Source organism: Fundulus heteroclitus, chromosome 13 (assembly GCF_011125445.2).
Source record: "Fundulus heteroclitus isolate FHET01 chromosome 13, MU-UCD_Fhet_4.1, whole genome shotgun sequence".
Lineage (NCBI taxonomy): Eukaryota > Metazoa > Chordata > Actinopteri > Cyprinodontiformes > Fundulidae > Fundulus > Fundulus heteroclitus.
In genome coordinates, this window is record NC_046373.1 from 41055566 (window position 1) to 41079163 (window position 23598).

The window sequence follows — 23598 nt, forward strand, 5'->3', positions numbered from 1 at the left end:
TACATATTATCCATGTTTGTTTTTACAAGTTCCAAAACACTTGATCATTATTTTTAACTGTGAAATACTCAATAGTTTCAGTTCTGATTCTTTATATGATGCGAACATTGATGCTGTCGATTTAAAAACACACAAAAAACAGAAAAATAAAATCTAATCATATTGCTAAACCTGTGCTTAGAAATCAAATACTAAACATGGCATATTACACATTCAGCAGCATTTAAAAGCAGCCAAAACAGGCACACAGGCCTTAGAGTTAAAATGACCACTAGTCGCTGCGAGTTGGTTTTAAACACTTTGGAAAGTCCAGATGATTATGATGTCATGGCATCATAAGCTTCACTCTATAAAAAGTAGTGTGTGAACAAGGCCCATAAACCTGACCTGCTAACAGCAGATCTGTCACGAGGAAAATTCCAGCAAACTACTTTCAGAAGCTTGAGGAAGATTTGGCCCAAGTCAGATAATCCGATAAGCAATTCTCCCAAATTCTAAAGGAATGTTGCAAAAACTCTCTAATTATTCTGCCATTTAGCCACGAAATGATTCATGACGTAAACATTTAGCCTGATTTATATCCAGAGGTGAATAAAAAGGCTTATGTATATGTTTACACAGAGTATGTACTAAATATTCGGCTTCAGCCATTTGTGCAGGAGGTAAAATATTCACAAATCTATTTGTTAAACATTGCTTAAGAGCACCCGTTTAATAAATATCGTCTCGTCTGCTTCCCTCCAAGAGAAGAAAGGTTCAAGGACTGGTTCAGCGACAGTAATGTCTAATATTATGTTCCTTTTGCAAAAATAAACCAACAAAACAGAAAACAAGAATTCAAAAATCCCATCCCACCCTGACGAACAAGTAAAGAACAAAAGCGTCAGGCATCTGGAGAATATTAAACTGCTCCGACTATTCAGTTCACAGTCTATTATGTTCAAGCGTCTGCCTCTGCTCTGAGTGCTGAATTACTCAGGCTTTTGTTCTTGCAGGACTAATTTTTAATGTGTGGATGGAGCACTTCAGTGCAACAATCAAATGAAGCGTTTCTTCAGCATGTAGCCTCCTCGGGTCGTTTTGCAGCGAGACGAAAAAAAACTCTATTCTCATATCCTTTTGGACACGCCGAATGGAAAAAAAATTATAAAAAATAGTACCGCCAGTCTAAGATTACAAAAAGTATGCGTCGCCTTCTAACACCCACTCAGTTTGAAGCAGCTTCAGTGGCGTTTTCTACCATAACTGCGTTTTAAGTGTTTGCCACTTTGCAGTTCACTGACAATTACTAATGCAGAGGGTAAAAGTTAACATTAAGCCGCCGTTTATTGTCTTATACTTTGCTCTCTAACACAATGTTAAGTTATATTCAAATATGCCAGATCTGCTTTTACAAACTTATGAGGCACCATAAGTGCCCTGGTTGCAAACATCAATGGTGGTCAAACCTGCTGCAATGTGGGCCACCATCATAAAGCTGAGAACACAATTTATTTTTTTCTACATAATTGAAAAAAAAGCATGTCTTTTTCTTTATTTAATGATAATAATAGTAATAATACTAATAATACACTTAATTTGTCATTGCAACTTTGTACATTCCAATAAAATGCTTCCTCTGCATTTAGAGCATCCATTCTGGACCAGGGGGCTGCCGGTGCTCCGTGCCTGGGAAGCATTTTGAGGCTAAGCATCTTGCTCAAGGGCCCAGAGTGGCAGTCTATGGGATTTGAACCGGGAAACTTGCAGCCTTCCCAGGACACAAACACCCTACCCTGACAACTAGGCCACCCCTCCCCCCATCTTATCTGCTCAATGATCAATTAAAGACGGAACATTTGGCTGAAATTAACCAAATGGTCTGATTTTTGTATATATTTTAGGGTTAGAGGAAGTTTTTTAGTCTCACCTCAGCAGCAGCAACAGGTCACTGGAGGAGGCAGGAGCACCCAAGTCTGCTTTTGAGTAAAAGTTTGTGATCTTTCTGATTATATTTACCACTAAATCAACCTGGCTAGTAAATAAGAAATCATCTTCTGTTGTACCAAAGATTTTTCTAAGAAGATTCTGTGCGTGGAAAAGATAAATCGTCCATCTGCACCTTCCAGCTTTGCTTGGAGGCCAGATTTTCTCCTTTCCACGGTTGTTGGAGTGGCCACACAAAATTATTTGAAGCGTCTTGAACAGCCAACTTCAACATTTTCAGTTGCTCACTGGTTCTCAATTGATCGTTTAGCATTTTACCTTTAATTATTACCTAGTAGAGGTGGGTTTCTAGCTGGTTAAGGAGCAAATAGTCTTGGTTTTATCTGGGCGATTTGGTTTAATAAACTGATAAAATAAGAAGACTTATTATTGATTATTTTTATATCAGAGATTTGCTGTCAGAAGATTACTGCTAGAATTATCCCTTATGGAGTTAATAGTTGAAAAGTCACATTCTATGGTGGTTTGGTGCAATTACCAGGAGGACGAGACCAATCCGAAATTTCAACAAAAGTTAGAACATCCAGATGCTTCTGGTAATTTTATTGAAATAGCCCTTAGTTTACTTTAAATATATATATTATGGGTGATTGTTGGTTGTGGTTAGAAATTATTATGATTTTTAATTATAATTGTCATATTCATAATCAAAAAACATCATTTCACAACGATATGGGTTGATGTGGCGCTGTTCCATGTGTTATTGGGATGAGGGTGTATAAATTTACAGCGTGCTACAGAATCAGAATAAAGTTATTTTGCAGATGTGATCCTTGCTTCCTTTTATATCTTTTCATCGCATTCTTGGTGACACACTGACATCCTGCCATTGAAATTTACACCCTGTATATTTCCTACTAAACTGCATCTGCACAGGTTTATACGCATGTATTGAAAATAATAAAGATCTCCAAGTGTTGACTTTGTTGACTCCTTAATTGTTGGAAACATACCAACCATCAACTAGCAATCTAATATGTATATTAGTGACATTAATTCTTCATCAATATTTATTAAGCCGCTGTTTATTATTGTAACTGACACAGATCTACAATAGGACAGATGTTAAGAGTTTTCTCCAAGTAGTCAGCTAATTATGGGCTGTTAAAGGTAATTAGAGAGGATGCTGCATATTAAATCTGATCTTAATAGGCTCTGCTCCATATTTAGCTTAAGGAGTAATACAATGAGAATAGTTTTCTGCCTTAACCAAACCTACAACATGCTTTCTATTCTTATTTAACAAAACAGCAAACCACCAGTGTTAATGGCGCCTGGCAGCAATCAGTTAATCCTTTATGAGCGAGAATGAGTTCCCTGTTCTGAAGTGAAGCTTTGCTTATAGCTAATTATTTAGTCCTTGGTTATGCAATAATTCTGCATACTGCAGCTTCCCAAAAGTAAATTCTATTGTTTACACTTGATAACAATTTTTTTAAAACACGTTTAATTGAACTGACTGACAGGTTGCACCTAAACAAACGTGTTAATTTAAAAGCTCAGTTCATCACACAAAGAAAACATCAGATGTCAATATATCCTAATTAAATTATGAATAGTTACAACAATAACCCGGCTTTTTCCCTCTCTTTCTGGAATATTACTTGTAATACATGAATAGTGAAAATTAACATCAACTCTTCTGTATCTAAAGCAATGTGAAATATCCTGAAACTTTTTTGTAAAATTTCTTATTTCACAAAACAGCAAACTATAGCTGTAGGTGTTATCAGGAGTTGTTATTAAGCCTTTATAAGCCGCGCATTTAGCCAAGCCTAATAAGATTGGTAATAATATTGAAGCAACCTCTCATATAGTATAGATATACTATACTAAGGCCATTTTGCATCATTATTCTGAACTGCCAACGTTGCTGAACTTTTATAATCCATCTAAATTTAAAAGAACACAACTGAACATTTACTGCATTTTTTGCACCATTATCTTTGCACTATAAACATGGTTGAACATTCTTCTGCACACTTTTTTAAAAACTGTTTTTCATTACATTTTCATTCTTATCACAGCTGCACTTTGTATTGTAATGTTACTTTATTTCAATTGCAAACTCATTACATTGTCGTAAGCTGTATGCAACAAAATGTGATTTTGTATGCACTCAGTCAGACTTTGTCGTTTTGTATGTACAAAGTCTAAGTCTAAACATACCAGAAATGGCTGCTTATTTTTATTTATTTTTTAGAAAACTCCATTATTAAGGGTTAGAAGAAGCAGTTAATAAGTGCTTGACAACAAATAGCAGCCATTATGGCACTAACAACATCAATGGGTAGCCAATTAATCTGTGTTCCTGAGAATAAAGTGTTATTAGGCGGTACTAAGACGTGTTAGGGTGACTTCACATAGAACAGTGTGTTAGAATTCAACTGATTCAGATTCAACGTCTTTAGTGTCACGGAGCAAACACAATTAAGACCAAACTTTACGACCAAAATGATACATAATTAATATTTATGAAACATTTCTGCATAAATCATTAAACGACATAAGCAGACAACGCAGAAACACTGAATTAAAGAGAAACACTCTTCTGCTCTTCTGGGACGCATTAAGAACATAGTGGGCCACACATTACATCTAATAGCCTCTGAGACCCCCCCCCCCCCCCCCCACAACTCCCCACCCAGGAGATGAGAGGCATGCTGGGAACTTCTGGAGCAAGGCCAAGCTGGTTTATCTTCAAAGCGGCGTCCTGTCAGGGTCGCTGGTGGAGCGTTGTGGGAAGCAGTGGCAGCGTGTCTGCGCAGCGCCTTAATTATTCTGAGCCAAATGGAAAGGTTCTGCAGCTAACGTCGCGGTGCCAGAAACCACAGCACCCCTTCGGGGGTCTACAGCGTCGGCCTCAGCCTCTATCGGTGTCCTGCACCCGTTAGACGCGTCCCCCTGCCCCACACGCCCGTCTCAAACGGGATAAACGGCGCGCGGTGCAGCTCTGCAGAGCTCTGCTAATGACCTCCTGTTAGAGTCAGGTGTGCTGAAGCAGAGACGCATCCGAAAGCTGCAGGACACCGACCCCCCCCGCAGGACCGCAGTCACATGTGTCTGGGCTGCTTTGGCATCAGAAGGCAGGACCAAAACAACATTAGGCAGGTGGCCATAATGTTATGCTTGATTGGTGCATAAAATGTAGGAGAGGCCATTTCCCAGCTTGGACGTGTTGGGATGACAAGGTGTTACCGTGCCAGAGCACCTTTTGCTTTGTTTGGCTGTCAGATCTGGACCATTTCTCACAGAATGGACCAAAAGCAGTCGTAATTTTCTGTTACAAAATACGACATATAACATATCTGTACAGAAAGAGGAGGGCAAAATGCCGGTGAATCTAAATCTCTGCCGTCTGGGTGCAGATTTACTCCGTATTAGAAGCTGGAGTCACAGAAGAAGAGTCTAAAAATCGGCCTCTGTTCTCCATTCACATGGTGTAGATCGCCAAGAAGTCCTCCATGAAAACGTTGCTACTAACTTCTGCAATAAAACGGCTGCAGGTTATCTTATCTTCCAAATTACCCTGTGATCCCATCACATCAGCAGCTCTACCTAAATTACCTGTGAGCCTTCCCTCACAAACCGACAGAAAGTTAGAAAGCCCCAGGAGTCGAATCAGGAGTATTTCCAGCAAATTGTTCCAGTATTTTATGCGGCATTTTTTTTTTTTTTTTTATCAGGATAAACCCTGAGAACATTTGGCAGCGCTTTAAATTTAGCCTTGTAAGACTTTGGGTCCATAGGGAACCTTTTTGTTTTAAAAAGTGGAGATAAGTGGATGGTGGAGCGGAGAGCTGAACGGTGAGGAGATTTTTTTTTAAAAGCTCTGCACCAGCCCTGTGATAAAAAAAAAAAAACTACACCGAGGATTTTAGTGCCTTAATCATTCACATGTGACCAATATTTATCCATAAGTGAGCTGTTTCGGATCATTTGCACTCACCGAGCATCGTCAGCGTGGTGGTTCCCTGCTCGTTTCCAGACGGGTAGGTGGCGTATTCGCAGGTGTAGCGCCCGGCGTCGGACATGCGCAGGTTATTAATCCTTATGGACGGGATCTTCAGCTCCTTGTGGAGAAAGATAACCCGATCCTTAAAGGCCATGTTGGGGAAACTTTGTCCGTAGAGCGGGTGGAAGACGGCGATGTTGTCCCTTTGTCCGTCAACCGGCTCCCAAATCCACGACACCTGGGGGGGGGGGGATTAGACGAATAAAGGCTGCTGAGCAGAAAAGCATAACAAGTACTTATTCCTGTCATTAAACACTTCTGTGAAATTATACCTTTATTCGTCTTCAGACTATTCGAAGCAGTTAATTACATATGAATGCGTAAAAATGTATAAAAAGGCGTTTTCCGTTGACTTGGAGAAGAGCAGAGACGACACGACACAGAGAAGAAATGCATTTTATTCTTAATTGAATTTTATAAATCATGTCTACCAGCCAGAAGTTGCAATGAGATTAATGGCAACCTTGATTAAAAAAAAAACACACCTCACCACAGTGTTATGGAAAAACATTCATTTCACAACAGAAATGTAAACAGATGACGCAATAGGTTTTCTATCAAAAGAAAAAAAACACCTCTGCCACTAAAATGACATCAGCTTCTGACATGATCTGGCTGATCATTACAGTTCTAAGTATGTTTCTTTTGCTGCAGATGCAGAGGAGGTTGACGGAGCACAGGGGAGATTGCACGCTGCAGATTAGTGTCAGTTTCAGAGCCTGCAAGGCTGACGTCAGAGAATCACAAGATGCATGTTTACCTGTGTAGGAGGAGGAAAGTAAAAAGCTGTGTGCTCCATAATCACCGAGTGGCTCCGGTTAACGCAACACATTCCCCACTGAAAGCCACACAATGGTTTATTTGTGCTCAGATGAACATGTAATCAGAGGGATTGACCAAACCTGCCTGTCCATCATTTCCGGAATAAAAAAGGGGAACATTTCATCAGGTTATGATTTTGTGTTGGTACATATTTGACATGATGTGCACAAACACATTAAAAAGACTGATGGTGAGCCATGTTGCATTTTTTGGAGAAGATTTAACTTAATGACTCTCTTCATTGCATGATTAACTTGAACTGAGTGCAGCTTTTCCCTGACGTCTGATATCTGGAACAGACTGATTGTGAAAAAGACGTTCCAGCCAGCAGAGACCGCATCCTTTCAGAAGAATTAAGGCTACGTTCACACTGCAGGTCTAAATGCTCAATTCCGATGTTTTTGTGAAATCGGATTTTTTTTGCGTGTCCGTTCACATTTCCAAATATATGCGACTTGTATGTGATCTCCTGTGTGAACTTAACGAGTTCAACCGAAGTGTCCTGCATGCGCACTCGAGGACACGATGACGTCACACGTAGCAAGCGTCCTCAGTGTTTGCAGAAGTAAACATGGATTATAATGCTGGCACGCATTTTGCGGTCATTAATTTATTTTCTAACCGGAGCTTTTTCTCCATTGACTGCTCTTCTCATTGTAGTCCGCTATGGGTGTCGTCTTTCTTCCTGTTTCTGCATAGCAGGACGCAGAATAGTGACGTTTGTCGAGTATCGGTGACGTGTAGGGCGGATAAATGCGACCCAGCCGTACAGACACAGGTCGCATTTGAAAATATCAGATATGTATCGGATTCAGGACTACATATCCAAGCGACCTGGGTCGCATTTGAAAAAATCTGATCTGTGTTGTTCAGACTGTCATAAAAAGATCAGATACAGGTCGCATATGGGCAAAAAAAAAATCGGAATTGGGTCACTTCAGGCTGCAGTGTGAACGTAGCCTTAGTTCTCCTTCCTTCATGTCAAAAGGTGCAGGTTGCCAACTATAAAAAGGTGCATTTCAACAAATAATCTTAATCACCTTCGACCAAACTTGGCACATTTTAGAATGTCTAAAGGTTTTATTGGTATTTCCTAAATGTTTTAGATATATTTGCTTAATATTAAGTAGGGGTACTGTGTTAATATGTGGCTGAACTGGACTGAGCATGGCTAGCGACCTGCTAAGGAGGGGCTTAACCTAGAGTTGGGGACAAACTTTAGCTTCATCATGCAGAGACGAACATTTACCCCAAAGGGTGAGCGCTTGGTGACTGCTGTGTTTCCATGCCTGTCTGTGTGTGCAGAGTTCAGCCTGCTGCAGACACACATTTACGTCTATCCGTTCTTAAAAACGTAGCTGAGCCGCCCTGCAGCCGTAGTTAGAGCACCGCAGTCTGCAGCGGTTTGCAGGGACAAACAGGAAGCTGCTGCGTAACACATTCACTCACTTCTAACTTGAGCATCCTGGTTCAGTACAGCGGGAAATAATGGCACAGGTTTTGTTTTAACTCATGTGAGTAAAGATGTTGTCAGTTGATCCATTTAAACAGAATCAGGATTTTATTAACCAGAAACTCAGACCGTTTAGGTCAGTGGTTCCCAGCCCTGGTCTTCAAGAACCCCTGTCCTGCATGTTTTAATGTGTCTCTGTTCCAGATCACCTGATTCAACTGATAGCATGAACTCCTCTGCAGCCACTGAAGCTGCAGAAACCTCTTAGTTATACATTCATTTAAGTCAGCGGTGTGGCAGCAAGGAGACGTGCAGGACAGGGTCCCTGAGGACCAGGGTCGGGAACCACTGGTTCAGGTGATGAACTATGAACATTTATTAGTTCAATAAACTGAACTAAGAATTAGTGCTCATAAAAGGCTGATCTGGGACAGCACTGATCTTTAATAAACTCGGGTTTCATGGTTTTATATGCAATGATGTAGGGCTGGACGATAATTCAATAACAATATATCGAACAATAGACGTGTGGCACGATAGGAAAAAAAACGGTCGATAAAAGTTCGATATAAAGACAGTTTTCCTTCCTTCCCTTCAGCCTATCATATTAGTTGATGCTACAGTCACTACTTCCTCTCGACCAATCGTAATCGCGGACCCAGGCACGCCGTCACAAAGCGCCGCCCTCTCAAATCACAACACAGAGCACGTGAATATGTCGCAGCAAGTAGCGGCGGTGGAAACGGTCCCAAAGCGGGGTTTTACTAGTTCGCCAGTCTGACAGAAATAAATCAGTGATTTGTAAAACTTCCAAGGAACCGGTAAAAACAGAGTCTGGTAACGCAACCAACTTGTTTCATCACGTAAGCCGCTCACACCCGCAGCAGCGCGACTCTGCGGATATGATGCTGTTGTCTGCAGCTGAAAAACCTGGCTTTCAACATCTACTCGCCACTCTTGATCGGCGATATAAAGCTTTGGGATGCAAGTTTTTCTCTAACAGCGCTCCCTAAATTGTACAACTAGTGCAGAGAATCAGTGCAGAATGAGCTGCAGTCTGCATCCTTACACGCCACAACCTCGGACCTCAGCCCTGCATCAGCCTCTCAATTATGAAACCTGAGAAGTAACTAGTGTACTATTCCTACCTAAATAGGCTATTTTATTTATTTATTTGGTATATTTATTTTGGTCATTTTACTGGTTACTTTAGTTTATTCTTTGACAGTATTTAATAACATAACTCAGGTCTCTTAAGTTATTTTTCTTAAAAATCTGTTATGGTTAAAAAAGTTGGTTAAATAAAGATTTAATTGGAATTCTGCATTTGTGTTCTTTATTAAAATTAAATCATTTAGAAATATCATAAAATGTCCAGGCAGAGCTGCACATAAAATATGGTTTTAAATATTTTCAATAATTATTGATATCGATCAATATGCTCTTTTTTTTTTTAAATCGATAAACTTTTTTTCAATATCGTCCAGCCTTACAATGATGCTAACATTACCTCGCTAACTCTTTGTTTTGTTGTAATTCTTGGCACACTGGACACAGAGTTCTCCCAGTTAACAGCAGAAATATCTAGCTTAAAGCAAATAAAGTCAGATGTTGGACAGTTGTAGGTTCTTGGCCAGGTTAACCTTAATTAGTCTACACACTCAGACATTATCTGTTGGTTGGATTGTTCTAAACGACAACATTCAATAATCTGTCAGCTCATTGGATGACTCAGGGGGGATGACTTTGATTATCCCACCGCTGCTGAAGTCAGGAAATTCTGCATCCATAGAAACATCAGAGCGTTAGTTTCTGTTGGCAGAGAGCGAATGGCAGCGTGCACAAGACCTCCACACAAAAACCTAACGTTTTGTGGTCTGACATTGTCTTCTAAACTATCCTGTAGCCTTACTAATCTGTGATTTCGATAGATTTCCCTACAGACTACTCCTGCCATGTATCCTCAAGCTTCAGCACATCACTGTAAAGGTAAAGACGTTTTAGTTTTTTTTATTTAAGCACTTAAATATATAAATGTTTCAATGATACTCTAACGTACAGAGATCCATCAAAATTAGTCAAAAGTGGTAAAAAAAAAAGGAGGCACTTACAGTAAGGAGCCATAAATCCTTTACGGGACTGAATAAAAGATTTGTTTCGCTCACAGATTCCCTCTCAAGGACCATTATAAGCTTTTCTTTGTGAGATTTCTGATTGTGACAAATATCGATATGTGCAGCCAGTGTTTGAGACTCTGCCCTGAGGGAGAACACTGTGATGCTTTCCCACATTGATTTCATTTTTCTCTGCTGTTTTCAAAAAGACAGCCAATATTGGCTAAAGTGGGAGAGCAGGAAAGGGAGGAAATACAGTTCATCAATACACATTTAGCAAACATCCAAACGCACGACAGCCTGGGGGGCAAAAAGCAGAAAGGGCTGCAAACAGGAGGACAGACCTGACGCCACGGAATAAGGAGATGAGACTCCCTTTCCACTTCTTGATTGCGAGGGGGAAATATAACACAGGACTAATGAATCCACACGCAATTTCAGATTTTGTGTGTGAGCAAATTACCTATTGATTCCATCCAGCAGCCTGAGGGCAGCCGATCCCCCAAGATCCAACTGAACTAGCAAACAGTTCATCTAGTTTGACTTCACGTATTCAGTGAAATCTAGTGAAAATGGAAAGGTATCTGACAGAGAGGGAGGAGAAAAAGCTGCCAAAGTCTATTTTCTGAAGAAATCGTCACTATTCCTGGAGAACCGATAAAACAAACATTGTAAAGGGATAACGGGAAAGTGGTGATCATCTGATTCTCGGCAGCTTTTATAATGTGGAGTCTCTACATGTCTGATGGTGTTTCAGGGACAGGCGCTCATCATTTCACCTCCTCGTCATTTTTAGCTTTTGCATTTTTGTGTTTTTATACCAGACTATTTTATGAAGAGGAAAAATTTGCTGTCTGCACTGGGATGTTTTATTCTGACCCCAGCAGAGATTCATAGCAGCCGTTTAATACTGGTTATGTTGCAAATGAAAATACATTCACAGCAGGTCCTCAAACTTATTCTGATTGGTTCACCATGTTCAGGATCTGTAACGTTTCATAAAAGTCGAATGGTCCAAACTGGGATCAGAACCGAAGTCACTGAAGGTTCTGAATAATAGAAAGTGGTCTAAATGTGAACCAAACTATGTGTAAATCACATTTTTTTCTTCCTGGTTGGTTAACTTTGTTTTTGTCAGAGAAGATAATTTTCTAACACATGAAGAGGACAAACATCTGCATTTCTCCAACACCTAAAATAAGAACGTTAAACATTTCCTTCATATTGACTGGGGGGATTTTCAGCATCTTTATATTGTAAGCAACTGGACTTTCGCTGAAGTTTTTCTGAAAACTGTTCAACACCTATCCAGGAGTCTTTGTCAGTTCTGGTTTATCGCTCTTGGGCGACCTGCAGTCTGAGCGATGGTTCCTTTGCCTACGACTTAATCCTGTTTGCTGCTGCGATGACTCGGGTAACTGAGAATTTGCACAGGCATTTTGAGAGTTTATTTGCATTGTTCACAGCATCTGATCAGCCCATTTCACGTGGTGTAAGACTGCCGTTTTCCAGTCGGTTAACCCAATCCGTCCCCGCAGACGACCACTAATACCGACCCTGGTCCTGGTTCTGCTGGAAGAGTCATTTCCTTCCACTGTCGCCTCATGCTTGCTCATGAGGACGGATTAGTGCAAAGTTAGTGACTTTATGTAATAACGTTGGCTCTTTTGGACAGAAACCTGTCAACTGATTGGCATTATAAAGTAACTTTAAGAGCGTTGTAACTACAGGATTTAATTAGGATGGGACTAATTTGAAAACACATTTTGCGATAGCAGTCTGTCCCAGAAAGTACCTTAAGAAGTATTTTTTAAATAATTGGCTCTTTAAAAATTTAAAATAACATTTACTTAATTGAAATGAGTTTAGGTTAACAAATGTGATCATTCCTTGTATTAAATTCTGTTAAATTTTATAATTATCTTACATTGGATTGTATAAATTAATGGGTTCTCCTCTGGTCCTCGAATCCAGTTTTATGTACAAATCTATAAGATGATGTATGTGTTTAAAATTTAAATTGTTGATATAAAGAACAGAAAATAACCTTGACTTATGTACAGAACACCATATAAACAGTTATGTTTCTGCATGTACCTGTACGTGACAACAGCGGCTGCCAACGGCCGATAATTCCTCTATTTTCCAAAGTTTATGAAACATGATTTGTTGACCAAGCCAATTATTTAGTCGACCTGAGGTACAAACACAGACGTGTGGAACGGCTTTGTTCTCCACACAACAGAGCAGCTGTTTGTTTTAGCAGCAGGGGTGTATGCATGTACACACTCACTCAGCAGAAAGAGGACATTTTAACAAAACACCAACTCATGGCGCCTTTCCATGCAAGTGTGGGAGTGTTTATTTATGCTGTAGAATGAAAGCCCTGCAGAACATCTGGTAGATTAGGGCTTATTCTGCTATGATTTTTCATTTTGTTACATCAATGCCAAAGGCTGCTTTTTTTTCTTTTACATTTCTTGTCTCCAGCTCATTAGAACATTGCTGCATTTCCAGATATTTCAGTTGTATAGGAAGGAGGTTCTGTCAGAGTTTGGGGTTTGGGAGCCGGGCCCACGTGCCGACGGGATGAGTGGAAGGGTTTGACAACAAAAAGGTAAAAACTTACATAACATGGAGCGTGGATGGAGAAATAGGCAGTAACACGGGGGAGTAACAGACAAAGTAACGCACATGATAACAGGATACAGACCAGATTAACAGAAGGATCCAGCAGGGAACAATGAGAACCGAGTTTATCATACTGAGGGACGAGTGGAGAATGACACTGAATGCAGGCGAGTAAAGTCAGGAGATGACATGAAGCAGCAAACGGAGTGCAGGGAAACTGAGGAAGAGACACTAGTTAACATGAATGGGGTCAACTGGGATACACAGAAACTATCTAACCAATCTAACAGATGTAACAGAAGTAATATACAATTTACAAAGACAAAAACACATGAACTAAAAAAAAACAACAAGGAAATACTGAAAAGATGAACTCAAAAGAAAACCCAAACACCTGCAGATTGTGGCAGGTTGAGTAAACTCAAGGCCTTCACAGCAGAATTTAAGTTGTTGTAGCTGTGTTATTTAAAAAAAAAAAAAAAAAAAATTGTATTAAAGGCGGAATGTTATTAAAGGCATAGGACCCAAAAACCTTGTCAATATTATGTGTATTTGGCCATTTTCTTGTCTTATTTAAATCCCCTGATTTACATACAAAACCTGTTTTTATTCAAACCATGAAATATGTCATCCCAGAATGTATGGAGGCCTGCACCAAAGAACCCTCTGTAAAAAGATTACTAAAAGTAAGTAAAATTTTCCTAAACTTTATATATTTTTACTTGATTTGAGCAGATAAATAAGACTATTTGCCTATGGAATGAGAATTTCTACCCCTAAAATAAGATAATTAGACATCCTACACTTGAAATAAGATGATGGAGATGAATTGTTTTTATTTTAAGTGCAAAAATTTTATTCAATTGGCAAATAGTCGGATTTACAGCCTCAAATAAATGAAAAATACACTAATTTCAAGAAGAATTTACCAACTTTTAGTTCCCTTTTTGCAGTGCAATGTTTAATTTATAGAAAGGTTTGAACTAAATCCATGAGCAGAGATCAGATGTCCAGATAAATGTTAAGGGATGCTCTGATTGAGACTTTGGGGGAAAAAAAAAACAGCTCGATACAAATTCTACAAAAAAAAAAAAAAAACTTTAACTACTTCAACTACTGATTAACTTACAGTTTTCACAACTGAAATGTTTTGTTCTAAACGCTTACAGAAAGCTTCACTGACGTGTGGTTCTGTATAGATGGTGCTCCTCTGACTTGATGTTGATCCATCAGGATATTCCTCCAGTCATCCACCAGGTTTGTTGCTTTATTTTTCTTTTCATACTGATGGAGCAGCCTCCCAGAATCAGCCTTTATTCTGCCGTGGAGGCTGCTCGGGTTTCCAAAAAAAAAAAAAACTCTGCTCTTTACAGCCATAAAAGAAGCTATTTTCTAAAGAAAGTCGATATCTTCTTCAGAATAACATGTTTACTGCAGATTCTTTGAAGGTTTTCGGGAGATGGAGGAATTCTGGACCCAAAATAATCCAGTCCTCCCTCCTAACCTTCAGAAATTCACCCTGTATCAAAGCCTGAGCATCCAAAGCTACTCAAAACTCAGCGATTTTAAAAAAAATGCTAACCTGTGTGAGCTTGGTTAAACTTCCCCCATCGACGAATTCACAGCGCAGATCAACAGACTCTGTGGGATATGCCTCCAGCTCCTCCTCCACTCGCACTTTCTGAGCAACGACACCTGCAGCAAGAAAAAAAAAGGAAAATCAGGATAAACAAAAATCCCTAAGTACATTTTTAACCTTTTGAAAACGATTAGCAGAGTGTTAACAGAATATAATGAGAGAAGTATGTTCATTAAAGAGGAAGCATGAAGCTCTGAATCATCAGTCTCTGATATCAAGCATCTCCGCCACCTTTCTTCAGCTGAGGTCCTGCTCATTACAGATAAAAAGACCTGCAGGGAGCTGACGCTAGGTGGCGAGCCTACAGGATCAACAGCTGCTTGCAAATTTTGTTCTTTTGATGCAAAAGCAGATCAGAGGAAAGCAACGGCGACTTAACAACCCCGAGCAGGAAAAGCGCCGCCAAGACAGCGGCGCTGGTTAAAGGAGCAGCGTAGGTTCAGAGAGAGCCGACAGGGGAGCCGACCTCAACACCTGAACTTAAAGAGAGCTGAAAAAGAAACGTCGGAGTCCCGCAGAGTCTCGGTGCTCTGCAGGACCCAGAGTTCAGGAAGGATGCTGAAGATTCGTCACTCCTGGTCCTAAAGTCTGAAATGATTTCTGACACTTCTGTCGAGTAGAAACCTCCTGATCAAAATCCAGAGACTATGGAAAAAGTGCTAAAGAATTTACATTCAACACTGATCAGAACCAGACTCTAATTTAGCTTCAATATGCCAGAAAACTAAAGCAGGATACAGTATGAACAGAGTAGACTGTTGACTAAACCCTGCCTTGGAACTAAACAGCCCAAACTAATCGAGTCCAGAGAGCGTGTCAGTCAGTCAGGGTAGGAGGTAGGAATGTTTCCACTATTGGGCCACGATTGTGAAATCCAAAGCACTCGATGTCCAATAAATACATAAAAATAAATGACATAACCAAAAATATTGTGATTTTTTTTTAACCTGTCTAACATAATATGATAATAAAAATAAAAAAAACCTATTAAACCGTATTTAGCCTATTTCATTAAATGAATTCAAATAATTTGAGTAAAAGTTGTCCTATTTACTATGAAATTAAAGCGAATGTAAAAAGTGTGCTGATTAAAAGACAAATGTTTTGTGTTGTACCCAAGATTCAATTAAACTTTCAATCGTACGATTTGAACTCGTCTATAATAAATTTACCCTAATAAAAAAAACAAAAGGTTTCCATCTGCACCAGCCACCGGTGCTGCTCGGCCAAATTATTCTTGAAATGCAGCTGGAGGGCCGCACAAAATCAGCACAGGGGCCACAAATGGCCCCCGGGCCACACGTTGGACGCCCCTGGACCAGCCTATCATTTTTCACCAACAGCACAACTTCTGTTTTTGTTTTTTTCCACACCCTCAGTACATTTCATGAAGTGTAGACTAACTTTCTCTTTGCGTCCGACCCTCGCCTGTGAAGCTCAACACTCCCTCCACCTTCACTGACACAAAGCTTTTCTCTTTTCTGTCAGGAAGTCCTCGCAGTGGGAATAGCTGACAGAAAAATTACACAAAGCCAAATTTTCAAGCAATTTCACTTCTTTTTTCCCCCCAGCTAACGGTCTTAAACTTTTAATCAGATCGTTTTAATATGCTATTTGAGTTTAAATGTGGTTCCTTTTTTTTTCTTAGCTCTGTTTCCTCTTTGTTGCATTGCCTGGTTATGATCCATCAGCAAGAAATGCAAATAATCAATAAAAATGTCTTCATAGTTTTAAGATTTTCATCAAAAGTTTAGTCTTTTACTTTTTTTTAAATAAAAAAGAAAGCATCACAGTTCTCCTGGGAAATCACATTTGTTTTATTACAGTCAGTCTGAGTTGCTCTCAGCATCTAGAGTCAGCATTTCCTCCAACGTTTCGACAAACTTACCAAATAAAAACTGATGCAGTGGAAAACATAAAGCTCCAGATGCACAAAGAACACAAAATTCTGCAAATATTCTGCAAACAACAGTATCGACGATCGCGTTTAGTCACCGCTTCTTTTCTGTGTTGCAACTTGTAGCCAAATAACTTCATTACAACCTGACACCAGCACATCCTTTATGAATTAATCCTCGTCAGGAAGTTTCTAACCAGGAAATAAATTGCTGCTGCTGTTCTTTATTTAGAAATGACACACGTTGCAGGAACCCAGAGTGCGCGTTTCCTAAGATCACTGGACTATAATGAACTTGTTACGCTTCAAATAATGACAGGCAGAAAGTGATTTAAACAGAAAACGGAAGGAGGGGGGGAAAAAAAGCAGGAGGAGGAGGAACAAGAGGGGGAAAAAAGAGAGACGTTCTAATCCTTTGTATGTGCGATCCGGTCCAACTGTCTGCCAGCATCTGTGAGAATAAAAGTGACATTTTCCGAGGGGGCTTTCATTGTTTGGGGCTGACAGTCAAAATCCCCTTTTTGTTCCTCACTTCAGAGACTCGTACAGTAAGTTTGTTTTTTTGTTTCTTTTTCCAACTACCTTCTTCTGCTCTTCCTGACCTCATAGAGACAGCCGCCCCACTGCCACCAGCCCTCTGCAGATCCAGTATCAAATCCAGCCAGGGTCTCCTCCGCCCCGGCCCCCCTCTTACCCGGCCTCTGGGCCTATAAAGATAAAACTCTTGCTGGGAGCCGGCCCCTCTTGCTGTCCCTGCGAGAAGAGGGGGATAAGCGCTCGCTAACTGCTCGCTAACCCCGGGTGGTTCTGCTGAGAAAGCCTCTTAGTGTGTGAGGGATTGATTAGGACAATAAGTTACATGCAGCCGCGCGGAGGTGAACGGGCCGGAGAGGATTTAGGCTGCAAACCAGCTGTAAAACGCAGCCACACAGACAAAGACAACAGAAGAAGAAGTGTGCACGTGCGCCTCAGGCGACGTCGGATTTAAAGCGCGCGTGGATCCGCGTGGCTACAAATGAGTGGAAGAATGCGATTTTTGTTTTGTTTCGGAACCGTGAAGTCATATGCATGCTTAGCGCTGTGGCTGCATGCATAAATCAGAGCATCTCGTTGTAATGTCAGTAGATGAGGCCGAATCAGAGGCAACGCAGCGCCGACTTTACCCTGAGGGGGTCAGTAAGGCAGTAATTCTACAATAAAATCGCCTCTTTTAACCACGATTTACACAAAGAACCAAGATTGCCTCAGCAATTTACATTTTTTCGTTCCTCTCAATTAACTCATCAACATGGATCTTGCTAATCTCCTTAAACAGTAATGAAATACACACACGCACCAGAAACCAGAACTGACGTGACCTTTGGATCACTTGAAGATATCAAAGCTATATTTATAGCAGAGAAAAAATAATGAGAGTGGGGGTGAAAAATGCAATAATGTAGGGAATAGGCCAAGAGAAATAATGCAGCTTCATATTAAATATTCAAAAGAATCAAGAAGTAAAAAGTCAGGAAAAAGTGTGCGAGAAGCTAGAAGGAAAGAAATTACTGAGACTGATAAATGCAACAGAATAAAAAAAAACAGCAAGGGGAGAAAGTGAGGGAAAAGATTTATTAATGTAAAGGGGTTAAAGGAATAACTGAGGCGGGGAGAGCCTGTAGGCAGCGAGGACTCAGGGGTGGAGAGAAATAAATTAGACAACAGTCAGAAACAATACGGAGAAAGAGAGACGGATGAGAGTGAAAGGTGGAGGGAAGAGAAGATGAAGTTCCTGAAACTGAACTCAAAACATCAACATCAGGACGGACAGGTTTTTAATCATTTATGCATTCATATCAAAATATCCCAACAGCTCTCGTTGAATTGATCCAAACCAATACTTGATTCCTCTGAAATATTTTATTGATGGCAGGGATGCGGACGAAAGCGTTTGATCCAAAATGTGGGTGTAATGTTTGTGAAGAGGCCGATTGACTCGAAGCCGACTGGATTAAAACTGACTACAGACTAGACCTGATAACCATTATTGGTCTTCTGACTATTATATCAGCCGGCTGGGTTACGTGCAGCTAGTTTTTAATAACAACCCACTGTTACAGCTTATATGCTCAGAGTGAAAGCGCTTACTGTTCTCAGATCTGCAGGCAGCTGGCCCAGAGGGATTAGCTGTGCAGAGAGCAGCTGAAACACTAGCTTTTACATTTTACAACAAAGCAAAAGTTCAAATGTTATCATGCAAAATCAACCTTTTTTAGCCTTTGAATATATTTTGCTGTGTACTTGAGCGGCTGTGAAAAGGAATTCAGATCAAAGCCTTGCAATTCCACTTTATATAGACCACAGCTGAACGATTTCAAAGTAAAAAAAAAACAGAAAAGTGTGACATGTTCTCTAAATTTTCTTTGCATACATCAAGGGAATTGGTGTTAATTTATTATGTTGAGTCAAAATATCCATCCATCCAAATCAGATCCAGCTATATCTGGGGAACCTCACAGACATATGGGATGCATCTTCCATCTGGTGACTTCTGGGTATGATCAGAACTCCCTGGACTCGCATCCTGTCCACTTCCCAACTGGATGTGACCAGAAAACCTCCAGAGGAAAGCTTCCAGATTGTTATTTTATTCCTTTTTATGTGAAAAAAGCAGCAGACTCTGCCTCTAGTTCAATGTCGATGGAGATCCTGGCCTCTTCTCCAAGGCCAATTCCAGCCGCCTACGGGATCAGGCTAATTTCAGCCACTTCTACCTGGGATGTCCTTTCAGTCACGATCAGTATCTCATGAGTTGGAACACCTTTGGGTTCAGTTCTTTCTTCACTAACACGGACCAGAGTTAAGGGCTCAGAGCTGACTAAACCTCCATCCATCTATCCATCCATCTCCAGACCCAGTGGACATGGCGACTGGTCTCAAGAGACTCTAGGCAAACCAAAAATCAGCAAAGGCAATATCAATAAGCCTATAACTGATTTATACACACCCAAAATTCAGAATTTAGTGACTCTTTGCATTGACAAGAGATTAGTTTTGTAAATGCTCTCCTCCGTTCTCTCAGAAACCCGTAGCTGCCGTCAAACACGTTTCATCCGGCTTCTGTAATTGGAGAAGCATGTGATTCAACAAGGACAATTATTGCTGGGACCATCTTTGTCAAATTAAATCACATTTATCCACTGGTTGTCTTTATGCTTTTCAAAAGCGAAGGTTAAACACATGCACGACGAGCTGTTGGCGGGGAAATTGGTGTCAATGCACCTCAATAAACCTTATCTATTCAATCCTTTCCATCACAACCCCAATGATCCCACAATTTGCCACCGATGCTTCTGTTGCCTGGTGCGGCTACCCGTAATGGAAAGTCGAAGAGGGGGGAGGCGGAGAAATGAATGGCCGTACTCCGCCTGCCTCCCTGCGCTCCGGAGAGATGAATCACAGTTAATTGACATTTAGAGGCTTGTGGCATTTGCCTGTTTATGCGTCGCTTCCCCGCGTAGACGGCGTGCAGTGTAAACAGGAGGTATATGCTGATGGGGCGCTCACTCATCCACATTAACATCCAAATCACATACTAATAGAAGGCAATGATGCACAGCTGTTTTGTTTCGGAGGGTCCCCCCCCCCCCCTCCATGCCGTCAGCCTGTCATGATGTCAGTGATGTCAGCTTTTATCTGGGAGATTTCCAGCAGCTGTCAGGCGACAGAATGAGCTACATTTCTGTGTTTTAACAGCCCAAAGTAGGGCTGCTTGCATGGAAAACTGCTTCAACATACAGTTTTACATGATTGTAAATGGATAAATATCAAAGCATTTTAAATATGCAATGAACCGGCTTCTCTTTGCTTCATGGCTTTGTGCTGCTCGGCTTTAACTAGCTGCACCAAACACCCCAAAGGTGTTCTGTTGGACTCCGTTCAGGCAGCACACTTGGCCAGATTTTTCTCTCTCTTCAGAAACTCTTGTGTGAATTTTGGCAGCCGCGCAGTGTTCCTCCACTGCCAAGCTCACGCGGAAACATTTAGCAAATTCTGGTTTATCTGCAGGCATCCGGGGTGCCATGGATACGATGCAAAGTATTGTCTCGCTAACACTTTTTTCACTCATGTGACCCCACACTGTGACACTCACGCCTCTTTGCTTCAGAGGTCACGGCGGGTTTTCCTCATTTTGCAACAAAACAGTTTCTTAGCAAATTAGGTGGTTTCTCATTTGCTTCATTGGGTAACATTTTGGTCGGGGGCATAGAAATGCAGAACCGCACATATTCCTTACACAAGAGATACAAATGACCTGGAAGTTGCTGTTATTTCTTTTACTGATGATCCTAAAGAGGCAGCAGCTAAAGGAGTTTGTAGCTCCCTCAGAGTTCAGACATGCAGGATCAGGATCTGTACCTTTAAAAGGACCACCTCTATACGGCTTCTCTGTCTGTATGCGATCCTAAACACAATCATTTTCATGTGAATCCATAAAGCGAGGCGTAACGAATCATTTCAGCCTAAAACTGAGCAAGTTCTCGTGTTCTTTCATCATCAAACGTGTCATTTTGCTAACTGGATACGGCAAACTTCAGCAGGACATGACTTTCTGTTAAAAATGTTTTTTTTACTCCATAAAGGCCAGATTTATTGAGTCCACAGCTCATAGTTATCCTGTCAGTGACTTCTTCCACCCGAGCTGTGGCTCTCTGCAGCTCCTCCACAGCTACAACGGACCTCCTGGCTGCGTCTCTAATTGCTCTCCTGGTCCAGCCAGTCAGTCCAGGTGGACGTCCATGTCCTGCTAGGTCTGCAGGTGGTCCATCCTCTCTCCAGGTCCAGGTACATCAGAGCTGTAATGATGTTGTAGAACCTGATCCTGCGGTAAACTGGACCAGAACTTCCTCCCTGACCCGTCTGCTGGGTTCCTCGGTCTCATGATGACTTCAGACTTCACCTTATTAGGTCTCCGAAGGGCAATTCATTTGAAGAAAATGATAGTAGCAATAAAGTTTGAAGACATTTCGCTTCCTATCTAAGAAGCTTTCTCAATTCAAGTGTCTGGAGTTGAGAATTGAGAAAGCTTCTTGGATAAAAGTCCAGTTATTCTTTTGTTGTTTTTTTTTTTACTTTTTTTTTAAATGATCACGACCTGGATGACTGAGAATCGTCACCAGCACAGAAGGACACATCCATCACATAAACGATACAGAATAGACAAGGAGGATAAGAAGCGACTTATAAAAGTTAAAGGAGATCAATCTAAAATACACATTTGCAAAGGATAAAAGCTCGGAGCTAGACCTGAAGTAAAGATTAACCATAAAAGCTGAAGTGCAGCAGTTAGACAGCGACCTTTAAATCAGGACCTGATTTAAAATCCTGACCCTACAGTAGGTTTAAAAAGCCAGTGATGCTGGTTGTTCTCCATGTTCTCTTAGAAATAAGGTTCTGCAGCTGAACTCTGAGGCCTTGACAGAACAGCTGAGACTGAATTACACAAAGCTGAATTTGGTTTACTCATAAGGCCGTGTCTGTATCAGTTAGCGACTATGGATTTTAATTATGTGTATCAGAGTAAAAAAAAAAGGGACACTCATGCTCAATAAACTGATTTATCCGTAAAAATATTCATCATTACTATGAGTTTTGTATTAAAATGTTTTTTATTGGTCTGATTTAATATTGTTATCCTAAATATTTTCATTAGCCAACAGTGGAATAATCATAATTAACAGAAGCATGTGCTTTTTTTCATTAATTACTCACAGAAATTAATGAAATTTTATAGCTATGCCTTAATCTAAATGTAAATAAATATATATGTGAATATTTTGAGCACACTGTAGGTTAAAGATGTTCTGGATGAGCAACACTGTAAGATGTTCCTTCAGCCACTATAAAGCCCCAGAAGTAATTGGCAGTTGGTTCCTACACTAAAAGAAAAGGAGACATTTTCAGTTTCAATAGTCTTCAGATTGGCTACTTTCACCCCATCACATTTCTGTGTTCATCCAGGAGTAAAACAGCATCTGCCTCCACAGAATGGGCAGGTACATCAGGGGTTAGCCGCGCAATTATTTGACCGCGCCGTCTCTCCATCCAGCAGCTTTTTACCAGTCAGGTGTAACTGCAGGCTGAGGACCGACACGGCATCTTTAAACCCAGAAACAGCTGTCGAGAGCGTCGGGCAATCAGGTTTAAACGCAGCTCCGGGCTATCGATACGAGTGCTGCTGTTAGACGGCAGCGCCCAGCTGCTGAATGGCTCATCTTCATGAGAACAAAAGCGCTTTCAGGTGAAATGGGAGTGAAAGTGTGTGTGTGTGTGTGTAGGGGGGGGGGGGGATAAAAGTGAAGATCCAGGTTACAAATATTACACCAGAAAGATGTTGTGTCGATCATTTCTGACCTTCCCACACAGCGAGTCATTCAATCCGCTGCTAGGATAAAAACAAAGCCTTTACAAGATGATCTGTTTACGCGTTAATGTCTGCGTTTTTTTTCTGACTTAATCCTGCAAACAAGAGGTACAAAAGGGCTGCAAAGCTTTGGTGCGTTTCACAGAAGGAGAAAGGCTATAAACAGAGCGGCATCCATTCAGTCCTGCCGTTAATGACACCCAGCTAACTGTTCAAAGGTGGCAGGAATTAGAAAGGAAGAGCTGCAGGACGAGCGACTGTCTCATCTACCCCTCACCGCCGAGATGAATTACCGGTAATTGGCATTTGACAGCTCATAATCATCGCGTTTTGCCGCGGCTCTTACAGGAACAGGCCGCTGATCAACAATGAGGTGGAGGGAAAGGGAAAAAGAGGAGATTAGTTGTCACGACGATGGCTTTGGTTTGTAATGAAGGAAAAAAAAAAGCTTTGCATTCACTGGCAGTCAAAAGCTGCTGGCATCTGTGAACGTGTGAGGATTTTGGTTGTTGTTGTGTTGTTGTTTTTCATGGGGGGTTTTAAATATCCACAATGATGCTAATGGAGCCCAAATTGAGCCCAATAACCATCATTGAAACCCATTTAACAAAAGCAGAGAATGTCAGACATTGTCTTGA

General features: G+C 40.8%; 1 protein-coding gene across 5 annotated transcripts in view; it reads right to left on the bottom strand.

Moving 5' to 3' along the window:
- pvrl2l (PVR cell adhesion molecule related 2 like) overlaps window positions 1-23598 on the bottom strand; it is a 476506-nt gene that overhangs the window by 260139 nt on the left and 192769 nt on the right. For all 5 annotated transcript variants that reach the window (XM_036145796.1, XM_021315647.2, XM_036145795.1 and 2 more), the window contains exons 2-3: window positions 14604-14716; window positions 5936-6179 (exon numbers count right to left, since the gene is read on the bottom strand). In XM_036145796.1, the coding sequence (XP_036001689.1) occupies window positions 5936-6179; window positions 14604-14716 (357 nt within the window). The remainder of the gene's footprint in view (window positions 1-5935; window positions 6180-14603; window positions 14717-23598) is intronic.